Raw genomic sequence first — 19,382 nt, forward strand, 5'->3', positions numbered from 1 at the left:
GCGCAGGCAATCCACTGTCCGCCTTTTATTGTCCACCGCCCTTGGCTGCACAACAGAGGCACAAGCACCAGCACCGGCACGCGTGCTGCGCTAAGGCTAAACCTCAACCACCATCTTCTTCCTCCCATCCCCAGCCTGTCATCCAGCCCCAATTCACATCTCCATCTCCATCCATCACCATCACCACCGCCTTCTGCCATCGCCATCGTCTGCCAATTCCGAGACCACGCCGAGCATCCGCCTGCTCCATGCCATTCGTCTGCGCTGCCGCATAATAGTCAGCGTTTCTGTGCAGGCAAGGCTGCCGGAACAAATCCCAGGAGCAAAAATTACCCTAGCTCTCGCCACAATCTCCAGCCACACCTCGAGCAGCCTCGAAATGGTGTCGCTGGTTTAGTTGCCTCGACTTTGCGACTGCATGCCCTCCGTCTCTCTGGACTCGCCGTCGCCTGCATTCTCCTGGCCATTGCATCTTCATATGGCCTCTCCCGCCGCTGCCATTGCAACCGAACCCCCGCTCTCGTCTGGCCCGACTCCAACCCCTCCCCCAGCAGCTCTCCCTTTGGACGACGTCGCGAGACTGGCCAAGCGCCGTCGCGAATCGGATTCCGAGTCGTCGCGTGCCTTTGCATCCCATCAGCTCGGCTCCCAATCGCCCCCGTCGAAATCTGCCAGGCTGCTGCCGGCAACTGACCAATCACTGCCTCCCCTGTCCGCCGCCACAACTCTGGAAGACGAGCAACGGCGGAAAGAAGCAGACGAGGAGGCTGAGCACGACCAGACAACTGGTCTACGCGCAAACAGCGAGAATCCTAGCCAACGAGCCCTCCTCTCCCTCCTGTCTGCAGGAACCCAAGCCATGAGCCGCCCAGCAGACGCGCCTCAGCTGGCCCCTACGGCCACTATGGAGCCCTCCTCCAAGCTGGCCACGGCTGCCTTATCCATTTCACAAAACAGCGGCGACCGCATCGAAGAACGGAGCGAAATGACTCCACAAAGCCCAACGAGCATTGCCGGTGCGCAAGTGACCGAGAGCCCGGGAGCCATGGATGTTGATGTCAAAGGAGAATCGCTCGTCTCTCAACAGGTTGCCGTACAAGAAGAGCGGCAGCAGCCCGGCTCCTTGTCATATCCTGGCTCCTTGCAAACCAGCGGCAGCATGCCGGAATCACCGGTCCGTGGCATGACCTTTCCGATGCCTTCCCAAAGCCAGGGCTCTCCGCCACCGTCGGCAAACAAGAAACACAAGTGCCCATACTGCAATACCGAGTTTACTCGGCACCACAACCTCAAAAGTCACCTCCTGACGCATAGCCAGGAAAAGCCTTATGTATGTACCGACTGCCAAATGCGCTTCCGCCGTCTCCACGACTTGAAACGCCATGGTAAGCTTCATACCGGAGAGAAAAACCATGTGTGCCCTAAGTGCGACCGCAAGTTTGCTCGAGGTGATGCTCTTGCCCGCCACAGCAAAGGACTGGGCGGATGTGCTGGCAGACGATCGAGCATGGGTAGCTTTGCCGGCGAAGATGAACTGGATGGCGGCATTGACGGAGACGAAGCTGTCATGACGGGCATTGCCTACGAGAACCCCGAGGAAGAAGAACTGAGGCGACAAAGCTTGCCCAGCATGACTGCCCAGCACATACCAGGCGGCCAGCCGGATCAGTACGGCGGTCATTCGCGGACGTACCCTCCGGCTGGAGTAAGAACTGCCGCAGCTGCCGGCCTATATGCCCCCAGTGGTGGTCAGGGTCAGGCCGTTGGTACCGGCAGCTCGAGCGTGTCAACCAGTATTGGGGGTAGCCACACACCGAACACCAGCATCTCTTCGGTGGCGGTTGGCGGACCAAATGCCGGTCTCTATGCACAAGCTGGTGTGCCGGAAACCGGGAAGCCACTGAGCCCTGGTGGTGTCCAAGGCCACGACGGCTCTGGTGTCGTACGGCAACGATCGCCTAGCCTGTCTCAGCAGCTACAACAGCAGCAGATGGGGAGGCGGCAGTCGGAGATGCAGTCTCCTCACGGTGGACAAAACAGGCCTAAGTTGCCTGGCTTAACTCACCCTGGATACGCCTCGACAGGCTCTCCAGGATTCTCCCACGGCCGCCCGCCAACCGCAACCGCCACGAGCGGCGATAGCGGCAACATGTTTGCGCAGAGCGACCCAAGCGTATGGGCCTACATCCAGACGTTGGAAGAGAGAGTCAAATCGCTCTCAGATAAGGTGGTTTCGCTCGACCACGAGATGTCTGTCCTTAAAAAGCAACTTGAAAGTCGTGAAGGGGTTCCTGCTGGATGAGAAGTCTGGGCATGAATTCACCTCATTGCAAAGCGCCATGGCGTTTTTGGAGGGCCTAAGTGGATCTACATTAGAATGCGTTTTGCTTTCCTTTTCTCTGGTACGTCTTGTTGGGCTCTTTTCGGATTTGGGCCAGAGTCGTATACAGGGGGGAATTTGGCGTTCAGGTTTGGGAATCTGGGCGGATGGTTGAAACCTTCACGCTAAAAGATGGCGACCGGATATTACGATTGTTCCTTATTATCACGTTTGTAGTATACAGAATTGTGCGATTATCTCTAGCTATGGCATTTCGGAAAGGTTATGTCTTTTGTTTTCAGCTTAGTCGTGGTAGAGTACTGCAGAAAATGGAGTGACACTTGTTCTCATGTAAATATTTCGAGTCCCCTTTGAGAACCGAATACATTCGATGCTACGTCTAGAAAGCAATCAATAGTAAAAGGCATGTACTGTATGAATGTTGAACATTTCCATGAGTATCTCTATCTCGTACCATGGCAATGTCCAGTGAAACAACAGGCAGCCGGGGTATGGTCAATCTATTGGGTGAGCATGTGCGTTGCATTGATGTCAATCCTGGGTTGGATTGATACCTACTAGGTAGGTAGGTACGTGGGTGCTCCGTGGAGCAATCTCACATGCGCACTGTACGGTGCACTGTAGCCGTTGCACGGTCACGTCACTGTCCAGGGGCAGCACAGCCTGAACCTTGGCGCATCGATGAGGTAATGGGCTCTGGAATGCCGGTATAAGGTGCCTTGTGGCGTGCGCTGGGGCTTGCGCTATCCAAAACCTGAAGCTCACCAAACTTGTTATACGACGCATTCATTGAGCTGACGAGAGAAGACTTATCGAGAAGAAAGAGAAAGAAAAGGAAATCGGGGAGATAACAAGAGAGGCAAAATAAGGGAACAAAGAGAGGGATACGACCAGAGCGATCAACCACCTTCGCCCGCGCTTCGCCTTCGCACTAGCTTTCGACCATCAAAGCGATTCGCGCGAAACAGCCGGGTGAAGCGGCTGAGTCAAGACGAGCTACAACACCTGCACACGAAGCGAATCCGACTGAATATCAATGCTCTTTGAGGCTTGAAAACTAGGCGGACGCTAGAGCTCATCGATACCATAGCCCACAGCCTACACAAGGGCCATCGCAAGCTGACCTCGCAATGAAGGCGGCTAGGAAATCCGTGCAGAGTGACGAGAACGGCTCTGCGAAGCCTTCTGGCCTCGTCGTGACCAACGGCGACCATATCCATCTCGACAAAGCCAACACATCGTCCTATCCTGTTCTGCCAGACGATGGAAATCCCCAGAGCCACGAGTACGGCGCCTGGAGGGCGGGAGGCATTCGCTTTGCTCCGCTGCGCATGCCTTTCCCTCGCCGACTACAAACGGCGGCTGTGTTTTATCACTGCATGACCATCGTTGTCTTGATATCCATGTTTTGGTTCACTTGCGCCAACCCTTTGACCTGGCCCATCTTGGTGCCTTATCTGGTGCATCTGACCCTGTCCAACGCGGCCACAAACGGGAAGCTCAGCTATCGATCGGAGTACCTGAGGTCCATGCCCCTGTGGAAGTTCTTTGCGGCGTATTTCCCTATGAGGCTGCACAAAACGCACGATCTTCCGGCGGACAGGCGGTACATCTTTGGCTATCATCCACATGGCATCATCTCGCACGGCGCCTGGAGCGCGTTTGGCACGAGTGCCCTTGGCTTCGACGAAAAGTTCCCCGGCATCACCAATACTCTGCTGACGCTCGAATCCAACTTTCGACTTCCCTTTTACCGCGACTATATTTTGGCAATGGGCATGGCCTCGGTGTCGAAAGACTCCATACGGAATATCTTGATGCAGGGTGGCCCCAAGAATGACGGAAAAGGCCGCGCTGTTACCATCGTCATCGGCGGAGCCCGAGAGTCCTTGCAAGCTCAGCCTGGCTCTATGCAGCTTATCCTCCAGGGGCGGAAGGGCTTCGTAAAGATGGCTCTGCGCACGGGAGCTGATCTGGTTCCTGTCCTTGCCTTTGGAGAAAACGACTTATACGACCAACTAAGCCCGAAGACGCACCCAATGGTTCACAAGTTCCAAATGTTTGTCCTCAAGGTGTTCAAGTTCACGCTTCCGGCTCTTCATGGTCGAGGAATTCTTAACTACGATGTTGGTCTTATGCCCTACCGTCGGCCCGTCAACATTGTTGTCGGAAAGCCCATCCGAATCGACGCGGAGCCTTGCGAACAACCGCTACAAGAGGATGTGGATCATTACCATGAGTTGTACGTCGAGGAGATCCAAAAGATATGGGATGCCTACAAGGACCAATTTGCCAAAGGTCGAACCTCTGACCTTGTTATTTCCTCTTGATTTGGCTTCTCCACTGGTATCCTCCACTTTTGGTTGCTCGTTTTCTTTTCCTCTGCCTTTCTTCAGTGTGTAGTATTATTTGTTTGGGATAAGCGTAATAGCATGCCGGACTCGAGTGTGCAAAACAGAATGGATATAGCAGATTATGGGTAATCTTCATCAATGGAGCGGTAACTGGCGGATGCTGAATTGCTGGGGACGTCATGAGTTATGAAATAATAAATAGCAAGGCGAGCCTCTGGTTAAGGTATCTTGGTATCATGGCAGGATCCTGTCTTTCTGTCCCTTTTCTTGTACTTCTCTTCCTATTTTTGTATTTTCAAAACAGCTTTATGTCACTTACTTTAGCAGTTAGCCTTTGTAGCAGCGCTCAATGTATCTTTATTTTCTTCACCGTTGTGCGAATTGCCCAGTTTGGGTGTTGCGATTGATGTAAGTGGCGAGTAGCTTAAGAGTCGGTCACCTGACCTCGCGTCCAACTACCGACGCGGTTCCTCCTTGCGCCGCGACGACGTTCACGCATCCATTTCCGTCTTTTTAGCACAATTCTGCCTCTCAGTTGATCTTTTACTTTTTCTTTTGCGTGTATTCATTAATACCGCTTCATCCGAGCACCCAATACTAGATTGCGCTTTCAGAATGCCCCGTCCTACTAGAGGTAGCCAGAAGGCAGTCAAGCGCGAAGAGGACGACATTGACTCCAAGGATATAAAGCTAGTAAAGCCTGTATCCGCGGCGAAACGAAAAGCAGATTCGGCGCCAGATGCTGATAGCAAGGCTCAAGCTCCAAAGGCCGTCAAAAAGCGCAAGGGACAAGCCAAAGGAGACGAAGCCGCAATGCCTTTAATAGAGAGAACTGCTGTGTCTTCACTGGGCAAGGCCATGTACATTGGCGCCCACATCAGTGCCGCTGGAGGTATTTCACAATAATTCATCCAAGTGCATACAATGAGGAGCACCCATACTGATTTTTGTGTTCAAATAGGCGTCCAAAACTCTGTAACAAATGCTCTTCACATCGGCGCCAACTCCTTCGCCCTGTTTCTCAAATCTCAGCGCAAATGGAACAATCCTCCCATTACGGCAGAGGCCAAAAACGGCTTCATTAGCCAGTGTAAGGAGCATCACTACCACGCCAACGAGCATGTGCTCCCCCACGGGTCATACCTGGTCAACCTTGCGCAGGCAGACGCGGAGAAGGCTCGTCAGGCATACGATAGCTTCGTGGACGACCTGGGCCGATGTGAACAGCTCGGCATCAAGCTTTACAACTTCCATCCTGGATCTACTGGAGGCGACACAAAGGCCGCCGCCATCAAGCGTATTGCTACGCAGCTAAACAAGGCACACAAGGCCACCAAGTCAGTAATTACGGTCCTGGAAAATATGGCGGGCGCTGGTAATGTCGTGGGATCGACTTGGGAAGATCTCAGAGATATCATTGCTCTTGTGGAGGATAAGACTCGGGTTGGAGTGTGCATCGACACTTGCCATGCCTTTGCTGCGGGCTATGACCTGCGAACTCCGGAGGCTTTCAAAAAGACGGTCGATTCTTTCAACGAGATTGTCGGCGCAAAGTATCTGAAAGCCTTTCACTGTGAGTCGCCCCCTCCCTCTCACGCCCTCCCTTGATGTCAGTACTAACCATGGCATGGCACGTAGTAAACGACAGCAAAGCACCCTTCAATTCCAACAGAGATCTCCATGCGAATATTGGAACCGGCTTCTTGGGTCTCCGAGCCTTCCACAGCCTAATGAATCACGAAGAGTTCCAGGACAAGCCCATGGTCTTAGAAACACCCATCGATAAGAAGGGTCCCGACGGCAAAACAGTCGAAGACAAGCAGGTTTGGGCGGATGAAATTAAGTTGCTAGAGAGCCTCATCGGCATGGATGCGGAGACTGACGAGTTTGAACAAATGGTGAAGGAATTGCAAGCCGAGGGTGCCGAGGAACGAAAGAAGATTCAAGATCAAGTTGACAAGAAGTCAAAGACCACGGTGAAGAAGGCGAAGGGTGGAAAGAAGGTGAAGAAGGAGGAGACGAGTGACGATGAGAGCGACTAGAAACAACGAACAAAGCACCCAAGATACGCTGTCAAGAATACCAACACAAAACAGAAGACACCGTGCTATAATACTCCGACGAACCGAGAAGAACTTAATACATGAGTGTTTACATCTGTTCCCTCTTCTCTTGACTCAATGCAAAAGCGAAGTGAGACAGGCCATTGAATAGGTGGTCCAGCTCAGAGGACCGATCCATCTTGATACAGGTAGATGGCAAAAATGGCAAAAAGAAAAACATACAACAACCGGTGTTCGCTGATGGTCACCCACTCAACTACTAATCTGTCTCTCATTAGCTTGACTCTGGGAGAGCGGACGGGATCCCGTATTCTCTAATGGATATGGTCGTATGTGCTTGATCTCAGGGGTAACTGGCTCTAAGTGGGCATGGGGAGGAGGTATATCAAAAAGGCAAAAACATACAACAGCCGGTGTTCGCTGATGGTCACCCACTCAACTACTAATCTGCCGGTTAGAGGCTTATCTATGGGGGAGCAGACGGGACCCCGAGTTCTCCTCTACCTATGGTCGTATGTGCTTGGATGGGGCATTGGTGAGGTTCTTAACCCTAGTCTCGGTGAGATGTGAACAAGCGTGATGGGTGGGGCCGGACGCTTGACGCTTCATGAGTCAGCCCAGACTCTCCTTAGTAGGACTCGAGATTCGGAGTATAAAATCATGCTCAGCTAGTGATCCTTTAGTTAATATTCGAAATGGCTGCGCTTGTGTTTGAGTGTTTCCGAGTTGAACCGTGGTGGAGGGATCCACCCCTGTGGCATCATGAAGATAACGCTAGCCAGGTCTGCAAGTGTACTAATAAGTGCCTTATAAATATTAAATAGAATATAATCTATGGTGTGATATATTTTTTAAATGTAGTAACGATTTGTTGTTTAATATGTAATCCTATGGGTTGGTGTAGAATACCTGGTTCATATCGTCACTATGTCTTTCGGATTCCCAAGATCCTTACTCATACTAGCTTCGGCTCGCTTGTTCCATATGTTTTGCTGCAAGCGAAAGAAGCAGAGGAGAAAATCGGCGGCTGAGTCAGTCCTCAGAAGTATACAGTTGAGCCCAACAGCTTCTGTGTTTCACGAAGGTAGAAATCCTCTTCCTATGAAAGATGTGCTCAATTTGGGTTAATTTTATACTGCGATTCTCCGCTAGCATCTACTCATCATTGCCTTCGTAAGCGTCCAACTGTTCGTTCATCTCTCTGTCAGATTCTATCGCGCCGGATATATAGTTGATCTCAGGAAACGACTCCAAAGATATGAAGCGGCTATCATCTTCATCTCCTTCCCCACGAAACAGGTACGCGGTTTTTTCTATTGGAATCGGGCTTGTAACAAGAACTTTAACTGGAATCGGTACTGTGTTATCCTTGGAGAGGCTGAGAAGGCACTTGATCACTTTCTGCAGCCCATCTTCAAAGGCGTCGATCTCAAAATGCACCGCTCCATCGATAATACACACCAGTATTAAATCTCTTGGGAGTCGTTTGACTAGCCAAACAAACAGACCACACAGTTGGTCAATATCCCCATCTTTCAAAGAATCAAGCTTGATATCCTTTTCTATACCTGTCAAATCAAAAGAATAATGTTGCTTCAATAGCTGCAAGATCATACTTTTCATTATTGCCACACCTCCAACATCTTCATCATCATTATCTTGGTCATCTTTGCCATGGCAACCGCAGAAGAATACCGTTGATATGTATCCCTCTCTTTTGCGGAAAGCCTGAGTCAAAGTGGCGCACAGGAGCGAGAGCGCCGATATGTAATGGCAATTGTCGTACCCAAAGTTGCCCTCTACGAGCAGTTCCTTCGATTCTGCTTTACTCGCCCAGTCCCTAAACTCTGACGTACTCATAACCTGCTCCGCGCGGACACGATGTCGTAAAGAAATGACATATTTCTCATTTGAGACTTGCTTGAGATCTTTGTCATCTGAGTATGGAATGTGAAGAACTTCCTGAAGCCAGGCAGAAATTGGAGATACTGCCGGTTGAACTTGGACGCAAGCTTGGGGGTGCCATACAAGCGGTTGCTGGGGAGGATACATGTAGTATGGATATTGTTGCGTATATGCTGGAGGGTACCATGGCAATGGTGTTCCTTGTGCTTGTGTTGGTGGTTGCCACGGCCCAAGAAGCATGGGAGCTGGAGCCGGAGCTGGAGCCGGAGATGGAGTACGCTCCCGAATGAGTTCCTTGAATTGGTTCATTGCGGCTTCTATGTATTCATGATCCTGCAATCGCTGTATATTCGCCTCGTCAAGGAGATTCTTGACTTTGTTGTATAGGAATGCAGAATTACTTTCGTTTTGCTCTCTGACTGCATCGATTTGGACGGTGGTGATTCGAGTTTGGCCTGGAAATGGTTAGAAATGACCGGAATAGCCGTATTAATAGGATTTTGCAACGTTGTTGTCAGAGGCCAGTCACAAAGGAAGTGTTTCCCTCCTCCTCGAACCCGGATAGGGGCGTCTGAGTTCTCAACTAGCAAGCCAGGCGGCTGAGGAGACTGAACAATGGTATAAGAAGGAGGCCGCCGGCCTTTGTTTCTAGGGGAGTCAGATGGCCCTAGCTGCGTGGTCCGTGATAGTGACCGTGCTGCCTTCACCGCTGACTCTTCCACTCTTCCTTTGAGCCGCCGTTCCTGACAATTATAGGGATGAGCATCGCTTTAAACTTGATACATTATTAATTCACGTACTCTGAGAAATCCATTGATTCTCAATCCGTAAACCAAGGATAGGGACAGGGCTATGTTACTAGGCAGATCCGACAAACAGACGAATAAACCCCCGAAGTCTTATTCAAATATCTATCTCTTTGTTCTGGCGCCCCTATCAAAAGGTAAGGGTCATATAGTTATAGATGGAGAGTTAGACAGGGAGCAAACCTTTTTTTACACCCATAAGAAAGTAACCATGTTATTTATCTAATGTCTCGTCTGATGGTATCTAGCGCAAGGACTGGACATAGATTGAGTCCCATAATACTAAAGAAGCGTCCAACTTCGAGGAGACTTCGTAGATCGTTCAATGAGATCTGGTGTGAAAGTGGATGCAATAAATGGACCATTGCCGAAACACCCTGCTAATTTCAAGTGTCGATGGGATTTTATCACGGACGGCTTCGGTTCCATCGTCTCAAGGAGCCATACGCCCTGCCTGCTGGGCCTGCCGTTGCTGCTGCTGCTGTAGCGATAATTGCTTCAATTCTTGGAGGACCTGCTGACTTATTCCCTTCGCACCAGGATTCATCATATGCTTGTCTATTACACTGGCCGCTAATTCCTTAGCCATAGTCTCAAGCAAAGCGCGACACTGGTCTAGGTCGGAGGAGCGGATACTGAAAACATCCTTCATTACCGTCATTTGTTCGCCATCGACGTGTTGCTTAATAAGACGTAGCCGCTATTATCTAAAGTTAGTATTAATACTAAAAATGGCATTCTCGTTACATGTCATTAACTTACATAGTTAAAGAACATCTTAGCTCGTGCGTCATCTTGTGTAATATCGTACCATTCCCTTACCCTACGCCCAACCTTGCTTATATCTGAGACAAGTCGCTTTACTTTTTGCGCAGCTTCTGTATATTCTTCAGGGCTCATTGGAATATCTTCCATATGCTCTTGATTAAACTGCCTTTGCTCTTCTTGTCCAATAAGCTTAAGGCGATTAAGGGATTCGCTGTTAGCTTCTGTAGGTGCCGCAGTTACAGTAACTGTGCCGTGATTCTTTAGGATCTCCTTATATCTAACACTCTGTGCAGGAGTTAATGTTGCCTCCTGCTCAGGCGTAAGCGATGTAAAGTTCGGGACATTTTGCTTCAGGTCCTGGGTTGATTGTTGGGTTGACTGCGATTCAGCCTCGGCCGGTGGACTAGAGGCATGACGTTTCCTCTGCGTTACAACGTCTGTGTTGTCAGCGCGGTGAAGCCTCCCTGATACCGTGGCCCGTTGGGTGCTTATTCTAGTGATATTTGCAATTCGTTGTATTTTTCCATGGCATTTTGACATATGAACATTAAGAGCGCGAGAAGAAGTTAGCGGTGGGTATTGGCAGTCAGGAACCGCACACATAATTCGTTGGGTATGTGTTCGCTCGTGCTCCGATAATTTCTTCTCGTCAGGGAAGCCTGTGGTTGCACGGGGGCAGTTACGGACACGACAAGTAAATGCGGCCGTTCGAAAATTTCGTTTGAATTTCTCCAACTCCTCGAAAGTAATTCCTGGGAACGAGGGGATCATCAGCAGAGACCGGATGCTGGCTTGGTAGCTAGCTAGCAGGTCCTGGAGATTTTGGAGTGCGAGCTGTATAAGATCAGTAGAATCTAAAGGATGACTGTCAGCTTGGTGACGAATCGTTGATCCTATCTTTGAACTGTAACATACGATCATCTTGCTGGGATTGGCTAGAACTAGCTCTCGTGGACCGCTCTCTCAAAGCAAGTCGTAGCATGTCATATACGGCTCCCTGATTTGCGAATTTTTCCAATCGACTGTCCAATGTACCTGATTCTTGCTCCGCTGAGATTTCTGAGATTTTCGTTGAGAGACTCTCTGTGTTTAGTCGGTCTGCCAATGCTTTGGCTGTCGAATACAGAAGGGAGGCAGCCTCGAAGCCGCAGATAGCAGCGTTGCTACATAGCAGGTCTTCAAGCCAGTAATCTGTTGCATAGATGTGAAAAGCATGAAGGCCCCTTAGGATTCTCAAATTTCGGTCACTTGAGTCGTATGTTGTATCAAAAATCCGAAAACCGGCAAGGAGGCAGGTGATAGCCGCCACACCATGTTCGCATAATGCATCAGCCTCTACCAAAGCCATCGCAGTCTCGGCCGATTTGAGATGGCTACAGGTGAAAACACGTTCAGTAGTCATACAGTTGAAGTGGAGCAGAAACACTTCACTCACTCCTTAACAGAAACATGAATGAATGAGAGAGTTCTATCTTTATTCTCCTGAATAAGCGGCGTGCACATTTCGAAAATATACTGAGGTGGCATCATCGGAGCTTCTATATCTCCTTGACTAAATGCCATGGCCGAGCGACATTCGACTTGTGTTAATGGGCGCCTGGAGAATGCTATCCATCCCAATATAGATTTCATTCGCCCCATGGATCGAGTGTCCAACCTGGCCATTAGCTGTGATAGGATCCGTTCGTAGCTTTACTCAGTGTTAGTATATATAATTGGAAGGGGTTTCCCTTTTGAGCTCATTCAGGAAATCGCACAATTCACTCAGCTTTCTGGGAAGCATGTTGACCGAACAGAGTACCTCGTCGCGACTGTAGAAGATATTGGATGATATATATTCCAAAACCAGTCGAGCCCATAGAAACATTCCTGCAATTTGTTAGCGCTGTATATGCTTGCCTTGGCTGCGGTTGGAGACAGGGTCCTGATACCGTCAGCTTTTAAGGATATGCTGCGAGAGAGCTCTGCAATATCTGTGCCACAAATGCCGAACTCCAAGAATCGATTGCGGAGGAAACCAAGCTTCTGATGAGCATAAATCTTGATGGCCTCATTAATTCTACTCTTTTCGTCTATAAGTGAAACAGTAGGCCGTTTTCGAAACTTCTTCGATAACAGTGGTGATGGCCGACTAGAAATCAGGACTTTATAAAACATGGAGCTATTCGGGCCCCCTAAAGATATGATCGTCTCTAATAAGTTCGTTATTCGCCCTTGTTTCTCAACATCACATTCATCTAACCCATCTAGAATGATATGGATGTATTTCTTCTCGCACGGAACAGGTGAGATAGCTTCGCAACTCGTACGGATCAGCTGTGAGAGCGACTTGATCGTGACGGCTTGTTTGGCCAAGACAAATTTTTCATAAATGTAGGTTATTAGGTCGCCGTTCGAGCGAATCAGTTGAAGGAGTAAAGATCGCAGAATTTGGTCAAATTGGATCGATGATGCATATGAGTAGGTGCAAAAGTGACGAACAACAAGAGACTGATGGCTAGTTCGAAGGAAGACGTCAATTTGTGTGGCCAGTACACTTTTGCCCGCTCCTGGATTTCCCTGAAGCCAAAGAAATGGAGTTTCCGGCTGAGTTCTCATCCATGACACGAGAGTGGGTTGCTTGAATATCCAGTCGCAAGTCCCTTCATTCTTTTCTGCTTCTGATGCGATTGAGTCAAAGATGACTTGTTGGTCTGTATCATCCATCTTCAACCATCCAATGATGGCCTGGTATTGTTTAGTTGAGTCCTCATCTTCTTGCTTTGCAACTTCATCAATATTCTCATTTATCTGATTGCGTAGGCTTTCTCTCATCTTAGAGGCTTCCAAGATATTGACAGCATTGGCGGTCTTGTCAATCAATTCTTCATGAGCTTTCATATTAGTGAGAATTGTGTCGAGCCGCCGTTGAAATCGACCCCATGTTGTGAGAAAAAATATCTTCCAGCCTTGTCGCATTTCATTTTATTAGTGTTCTGATTCATGGCCGATTCGATATGTTCGAGAGCGACCTACTACTTCTCCGAACAAACATGTACGCGTGGCGGTGGAATTTCAATATATCTGAATAGAAAACGGCCAAGATCTCTTGAAATTCAATTCTTTTACCAAAGGCTTCACCGAGCATTTCGACTCTGGGTAAAGACTCTGCAATTTGTGAATAAGCGGCGACAATTCGTTCAAGAGCTTCGACAAAGTCTGATGCGATCTATATATTACGTATATTATGCTATTAATTAATATAATGAACATCCATAACGTCGATTTCCTAGTGGAGTATTACCGTGAGAATGAGTTTGATAGGGGCCCAAATCCAGGGCAAATATGGCGTGCCATTGCACAGCACTTCAATTGACTGTGAGTAGTGACCTAGTCCTTGGAATAAAGGCTTTAAGCGGCGCATATTTCTGAGCATCTTCTTGGCTGCTAGCTGGTTCTCAATATCAAGTGCCGCTTTTTCGACGTCTTCCAACGTCGTATTTTGGAAGTCTTTCGCCTCCAGCGGTGACACTGTCCGCTGGAGCTCCTCGAAGGCCTCACGAATGATACGTCGACCGGGGAGCGAGACTGGACCAGTCTTAAAAGGCATTTTGTTGATTATATGAGGAATTGACAACTCTTGAAATGTAGAAAGGCATTCTGGATAAGATAAAAGCGCATGTTTTAGGAATTGAAACGATCGTGAATGACGGTGGAGGCCTGCTTTGAGGCGGTGCTATATGGCGTAGGATGCCTAACACCCAACGTGCGCATTCGCCAAGATGTGATCCTCATGGACCGAGACACGTGGATGTATTTAAGTGGCCAAAAGTAGTTGATTGGGCGTCAAAACGAGGCTGCCGAGGCGACAAGGCACTTCCTAGGCGTATTGGTACTGGTACCCAATTGAATGCTGCAAGTCACCATTTCAGGACATGAGAGCTTTTCTCTATTCTACAATACAATCTGTTAATCTTTACGATTTAAAAAACATTGACTGAAATTGATCATAGATAAAAGAATGCCTCAAACAGCAACAAAGAGGCGACGTCTAAACCCGCCGGAGGGACCAGGTGGGAACCAGCAAGCAGAAGATATTGAGGTGAATTCTACTATCACGCAATCGGCACAGAATACACCTTCAAAAAGTTCCGCCACTTCAAATAATGAACGAGAATTTCCTACCCTCTTACTGCCAGCTGACGAACTGCGCGAACAACCTATACCTACCTCACTAAGCTGCAATGCCAGCGATACAATCGATTCTGAAGCTCAAACTGACGACCCTATGGCGCAATACAGCCCATATAGCAGTTCCAATGAGATAGTTTGCTTTGGCGAGGTAATATATCACTGTATTAGTGGATCTCATCTTGAATTTATGTCTAAAGATGTCTAAATGCAGATCGTTGGCATCCTTAGCAAATGCGGAGGTGGTACTTCAGTGCCAAATGCTGATGGTACTAGTTTTCGAGCAAAATTCAAATCATGTGAAAAGTTTGTTTCCATAGATAATGATGCTATCACTGGAACCATTGATTCAGACTATACACATTTGGCCGACTTACTGCAGAATGAGGCGGAACTCGATCTGCAGCTCACCTGCACACTCGATCTCTCTCGGTCGTCAGGCGCTGGAAAGCGAGCTTCGTCCAGTTTCTACTCGCACGCAATTCCATGCATCATTTCAATCATCATCTATGGGCCCTTAGAGATGCTCACCGATATCGGTGACTTCTTTCAAACCTGTGAGATCTACTTGCAAGATCCCAGCGATTGCGATAGAAATGTCAGATACTGTAACCCTCATCGTCTATCATCGACCAATATGAAGTCATGCCCTTGGACCTCAGAGCTCAAGACGCATTTAAGAAATCTCGTTGAGATGAGGCCAATTTCTCCACTGCCAGAGCTATTAGATGTCCTGGAGTCATCTGAGAAACTTCCAGAGGCGGCGCAGCCAGATGCTATACGAACTCCTCTAGAAAGGTTGTATGAGAATTTTCGAAGTATATCATCTTTTTCTAACCCGGTATACAGACATCAAAGACAGGCATTGACATTTATGCATCAGAGGGAGCTCGGATGGGCTCTTAATGGCAGTCGACCGGACCTTTGGGAATATATGGGAAATAACCAAAGACACTGGTAGAGTTACCCTTTCTGCATTAAAATCAAGGATACGGCTCCTAACTTGGCAGAAGTTTTGTCAACCATGTGTCAAATGCCTATCAAGAAGAAGAACCAGAAGACTTCTCTGGTGGAATTATTGCGGATCCCATGGGGCTTGGGAAGACACTCACCATGATATCCTTGGTAGCAAGTGCTGCTCCGCTTCATAATTGGGTCATGGATGCTGATGGTATTGTAACTTCGGCTGCGACTCTTATCATCGTTCCACCACCTTGTAAGTTGTTGATTGAGGACGCTCTGAAACGGCCTTCTATTACTAATGGGCATAGTACTTGGTACCTGGGAAGAGCAGTTATCAGAGTGAGTACATATATTGCTGCACGAATTGATCTTGAAAGTACAATGATTCTAACTATGGCGGAGGCATGTTAATCCTGGGTCTTTGACTTGGTGCCGACACCACGGGAAAACAAAATTCACAGAAACTGGATCCTATAATGAGATCAGCATAGTCTTGACAACATATCATACCGTATCAGCAGAGTGGAAATCTCATGGCGAACATTCGCCATCAGTTCTATTCTCAACCCGCTGGCGGCGAGTGATTCTTGATGAAGGTGATACACTTCTTGTTGCAATTCCGAAGAGCAATTACTTATTGGTTGCGGGGTAGCACATTTTATTCGCAATAGTTCCTCTCAATTGACTCGTGCAACATGCGAGATAGATGCCGCTGCTCGATGGGCGGTAACGGGCACACCAATTCAAAATCGACTCTCAGACTTAACAACGTTGTTCAGTTTCCTAAGAGTTTATCCCTACTCAAACCGAAAGCAGTTCGACGCTGATATCACTACTTATTGGAAGGAGGGTAATAGTGAAGAGGCGCTAAAGAGGCTGAAGAGGCTCGCGTCATTTCTCATCTTGAGACGGAGGCAGAACACAATACAGCTTCCGTTACGGCGCGATTTACAATGTGCTGTAGAGCTCACGGGGACGGAACGAGCGATGTATGATGAAATTCGGAATAAAACAGTCGCTCGTATTGACGATATCTTGTACGAGAGCAGCGACGATACACGACCTGTTGAGTACACCAATGTCCTTCAGCAGATCGAAGCCATGCGCATGGTGTGCAACCTAGGATTGTATTACCATGCTCGCCAAGGGCTTAGGGACTTGACACAAAAAAATTCGGAGAGCTGGGCAAGTATTGCTCAACAAAACTTTGACTTTCAAGGTGAAATGAGCGGCATGCAGTGCCGATACTGTTTTGCTGTTGCAGATACGTCCACTCGCTTGCTAAACAGCACTCAAAGCCAACAGTCACTACATTTATCAAAATGTCTGCAGCTTGTATGTTCCGACTGTATCAGCAAGTCACAACCCATTGATTGCGGACACAGCCCTTCATGCCCTTTCGCGCCGGTCTATCTAAATCCGACTAGCTTGGAGGAGACATCTTTATCTTTCAACCATCTTGAATATATGGCCTCGTTACCCCAAGCCGTGAAATTTCCACCGAAAATAACGGCTCTTGTGACTCAGCTCAAAGCTCTCCCACCGGGTGTTAAAAGGTATGCGTTATCACATTGACTCGCAACCCCTTGCTGGGCTGGTTTAACATACTTTAAGCGTGGTTTTCTCAACTTGGAGAACAACTTTGGATATTGTTGAAGCTGGATTGAACCAAGCTTCCATACAATGCCTTCGCTTTGACGGAACGATCCCGTTGAAGGAAAGACAGGCAGTGATTGACCGATTTCGTCAAGAGTCGACGCCAAGTGTACTTTTATTAACTCTGTCATGCGGCGCAGTTGGGTAAGACACACATTTTACGCCTTATTTCCGATTACATATATAACACAGTAGCTCATTATTTGCTAATCTCAACAGGTTGACACTCACTGTGGCTTCATACGCTTTTATCATGGAACCTCACTGGTGAGTTATGGCAGCATAACATTGCTTGTGATTTCCTGATGAGCCGGCTGAATTTTGTACTATGTATTCAGGAATCCAACACTGGAAGATCAGGCTCTGGCTCGTATTTACAGGCTTGGCCAGAGAAACGAAGTTACCACCGTTCGCTTCTATGTACGAGATTCTTTCGAACAGGTGAGCCACACATGCGTCAATGACATAGAATGGTCTAATCAATTATCATCCATCACAATATTTAGCGCGTAATGGAAGTCCAAAACTCAAAGAGACAGATGGCAGCTGTTCTCTTCGCACCGCAGGATTCAACAGCGGGCCCTAGTTTAACTTTATTGCAGGTATGTTAGTATTTGCATTATAAGTAGTTGCAACTAATCGAACGCACAGAATCTACGGTCTCTTTTGTGATATTGCGCTAACAAAAGGGGCAAATCTTCTGCCAAGACGTGCATTTGGAAAGGTGACAAGTAGTATTATCCTGCAGACTTAGTAGATGCCTGGCAATAGATGGTACGGCGCGTTTAGGAGAGATGTATGGCAGGCAATATAGTTACAGCAAACTATAGTCAATTCTATCTCAATCTTTTCTAACATATTGACCTTGGGATATCATAAACTGGCATATATAAGTTCACCAGGTAGCTTCAACCTGTGAACCTGTGAGGATTTAGGCCAGGCAGACGACCCCCAACAATAGATCAAGTAGTCGGCGCGAGAGAGTATGTAGACAGCTCCGTACCAGTACCTATCAATTTTTCCAAACACTACTTTTTTCTAAACACAAACAAGTACCTAAGTGGTAACTGACATAATGTCTAATAACAAGCCCAAGAACAAGTCTTCACATTCTTATAGTCTACTCTTTACTGTAGCCAATGCATGAAGCGAGAGGTGAGGCAAGCCAATTGATTGGTGGGGTCAACCCACGCTAGGTAGTTTTCTACAAAAGGTAGGGTTGCATTCCTGCATCACTAGATCGAGGCACCAGACGCAACCCAGTATGAGGATGAATTCATAGATCAAAGTAGATGAAACAACAACAAAAAAAATTACAAAAAACATACAACAGCCGGTGTTCGCTGATGGTCACCCACTCAACTACTAATCTGCCGGTTAGTGGCTTGTCTATGGGGGAGCAGACGGGACCCCGAATTTTCCACTACCTGTGGTCGTATGTGATTGATTGAGGCGGGTAATTGTCCTAAGAGTGGGCATCGTCAATGACAGACAAAGAGTTGAGGGGAGAGAAATCATGCATACAAATTTGGTGTTGACCAAGAGGCTCACCAGTTCATTGCATTGGCTATCACTGTATGCCTAATTGCCAGCTGGAATTCACACCCAACTACGGAGCACATCCGTTCATGCTCTGCAAATACGATGATCTGGATACCAATGCGGCTCTGCCCCGTAAATGATCGTTTTCCTTCTCTCGGCAGTCTCTAAAGATAACATATGCAGAGGCGTCGTATTTTGATGCCGTACACAATATGAGAAGTCGCGCACCAATAGCAGTCGGCATAAAGTTGGGACTGCCATCGGGGTTACATTCAACGGTTTTACTGGGTTGCACATTTGATCTACATAAACTGCTTTGGTTTCGGGTAATGGGCTGCTAAACATTGCCAAACATTGCATTACTATCTTTACTCATCTATATCGGCTTGAAACCATCTGAATCATGTCGGCGGATCCACCCTAAAGACCCCAACAGCCGCAATTCGTACACGATTGCGTAGATCAGTGCCCTGCCCCATGAACAAACCACTGCACTCGCCATGCTGGATTATTTGCATGCGGGACCCCATGACTTCACTGAGTCTCCCACGGACAGCAATTCATTTTCTTAAGGCGATGACAACTCTTTCAACATAGTTCATTGCCGCGCTTCCTGCTGGTGAATATGGAACTGCCTCTGCTGCTGGTACTGCCGTCACGACGTTGTCAGCTTTTCCCCATAGTTGGCATCGGCGCTCGCGCCCCCAGACCAGGCAGAGATGTTCGTCTCGGTGACATTGTTTTCAGTCGCTCAGAGGGAGTCAGTAGCGGCATTGTTTAATACGACTGTGGCAAAGCTCTTTAGGGAGGAGAA

At 48.1% G+C, this 19,382-nt stretch overlaps 6 protein-coding genes across 6 annotated transcripts; 4 read left to right on the forward strand and 2 right to left on the reverse strand.

Annotated features, from left to right (window-relative positions):
• Positions 1 to 478: 478 nt before the first annotated feature.
• T069G_05140 (zinc-finger double domain-containing protein) lies at positions 479 to 2,302 on the forward strand (the record flags this gene model as incomplete). Its single annotated transcript, XM_056172350.1, has 1 exon — positions 479 to 2,302. One exon carries the CDS (start codon positions 479 to 481, stop codon positions 2,300 to 2,302), a length of 1,824 nt encoding a protein of 607 aa, XP_056029208.1.
• Positions 2,303 to 3,471: 1,169 nt separating this feature from the next.
• On the forward strand, positions 3,472 to 4,671 carry T069G_05141 (diacylglycerol acyltransferase domain-containing protein; the record flags this gene model as incomplete). Its single annotated transcript, XM_056172351.1, has 1 exon — positions 3,472 to 4,671. The coding sequence occupies one exon, from the start codon at positions 3,472 to 3,474 to the stop codon at positions 4,669 to 4,671; it is 1,200 nt and encodes a 399-aa protein (XP_056029209.1).
• A 639-nt stretch (positions 4,672 to 5,310) lies between these two features.
• T069G_05142 (xylose isomerase-like TIM barrel domain-containing protein) lies at positions 5,311 to 6,737 on the forward strand (the record flags this gene model as incomplete). Its single annotated transcript, XM_056172352.1, has 4 exons — positions 5,311 to 5,397; positions 5,464 to 5,587; positions 5,657 to 6,268; positions 6,334 to 6,737. 4 exons carry the CDS (start codon positions 5,311 to 5,313, stop codon positions 6,735 to 6,737), a joined length of 1,227 nt encoding a protein of 408 aa, XP_056029210.1.
• Positions 6,738 to 7,913: 1,176 nt separating this feature from the next.
• On the reverse strand, positions 7,914 to 8,972 carry T069G_05143 (uncharacterized protein; the record flags this gene model as incomplete). The annotated part of the gene is made up of 1 exon (XM_056172353.1): positions 7,914 to 8,972. One exon carries the CDS (start codon positions 8,970 to 8,972, stop codon positions 7,914 to 7,916), a length of 1,059 nt encoding a protein of 352 aa, XP_056029211.1.
• Positions 8,973 to 9,902: 930 nt separating this feature from the next.
• Positions 9,903 to 13,826, reverse strand: T069G_05144 (uncharacterized protein; the record flags this gene model as incomplete). Its single annotated transcript, XM_056172354.1, has 9 exons — positions 9,903 to 10,169; positions 10,232 to 11,091; positions 11,153 to 11,610; positions 11,673 to 11,789; positions 11,995 to 12,106; positions 12,169 to 12,411; positions 12,547 to 13,185; positions 13,253 to 13,445; positions 13,521 to 13,826. 9 exons carry the CDS (start codon positions 13,824 to 13,826, stop codon positions 9,903 to 9,905), a joined length of 3,195 nt encoding a protein of 1,064 aa, XP_056029212.1.
• A 411-nt stretch (positions 13,827 to 14,237) lies between these two features.
• On the forward strand, positions 14,238 to 17,698 carry T069G_05145 (type III restriction enzyme, res subunit domain-containing protein; the record flags this gene model as incomplete). The annotated part of the gene is made up of 12 exons (XM_056172355.1): positions 14,238 to 14,558; positions 14,622 to 15,205; positions 15,257 to 15,364; positions 15,421 to 15,623; positions 15,679 to 15,709; positions 15,773 to 15,966; positions 16,023 to 16,926; positions 16,985 to 17,170; positions 17,246 to 17,293; positions 17,365 to 17,467; positions 17,533 to 17,628; positions 17,678 to 17,698. The coding sequence occupies 12 exons, from the start codon at positions 14,238 to 14,240 to the stop codon at positions 17,696 to 17,698; spliced, it is 2,799 nt and encodes a 932-aa protein (XP_056029213.1).
• Between the last annotated feature and the right edge of the window lie 1,684 nt (positions 17,699 to 19,382).

This window comes from Trichoderma breve, chromosome 3 (assembly GCF_028502605.1).
Source record: "Trichoderma breve strain T069 chromosome 3, whole genome shotgun sequence".
In the NCBI taxonomy this organism is placed as follows: Eukaryota; Fungi; Ascomycota; class Sordariomycetes; order Hypocreales; family Hypocreaceae; genus Trichoderma; species Trichoderma breve.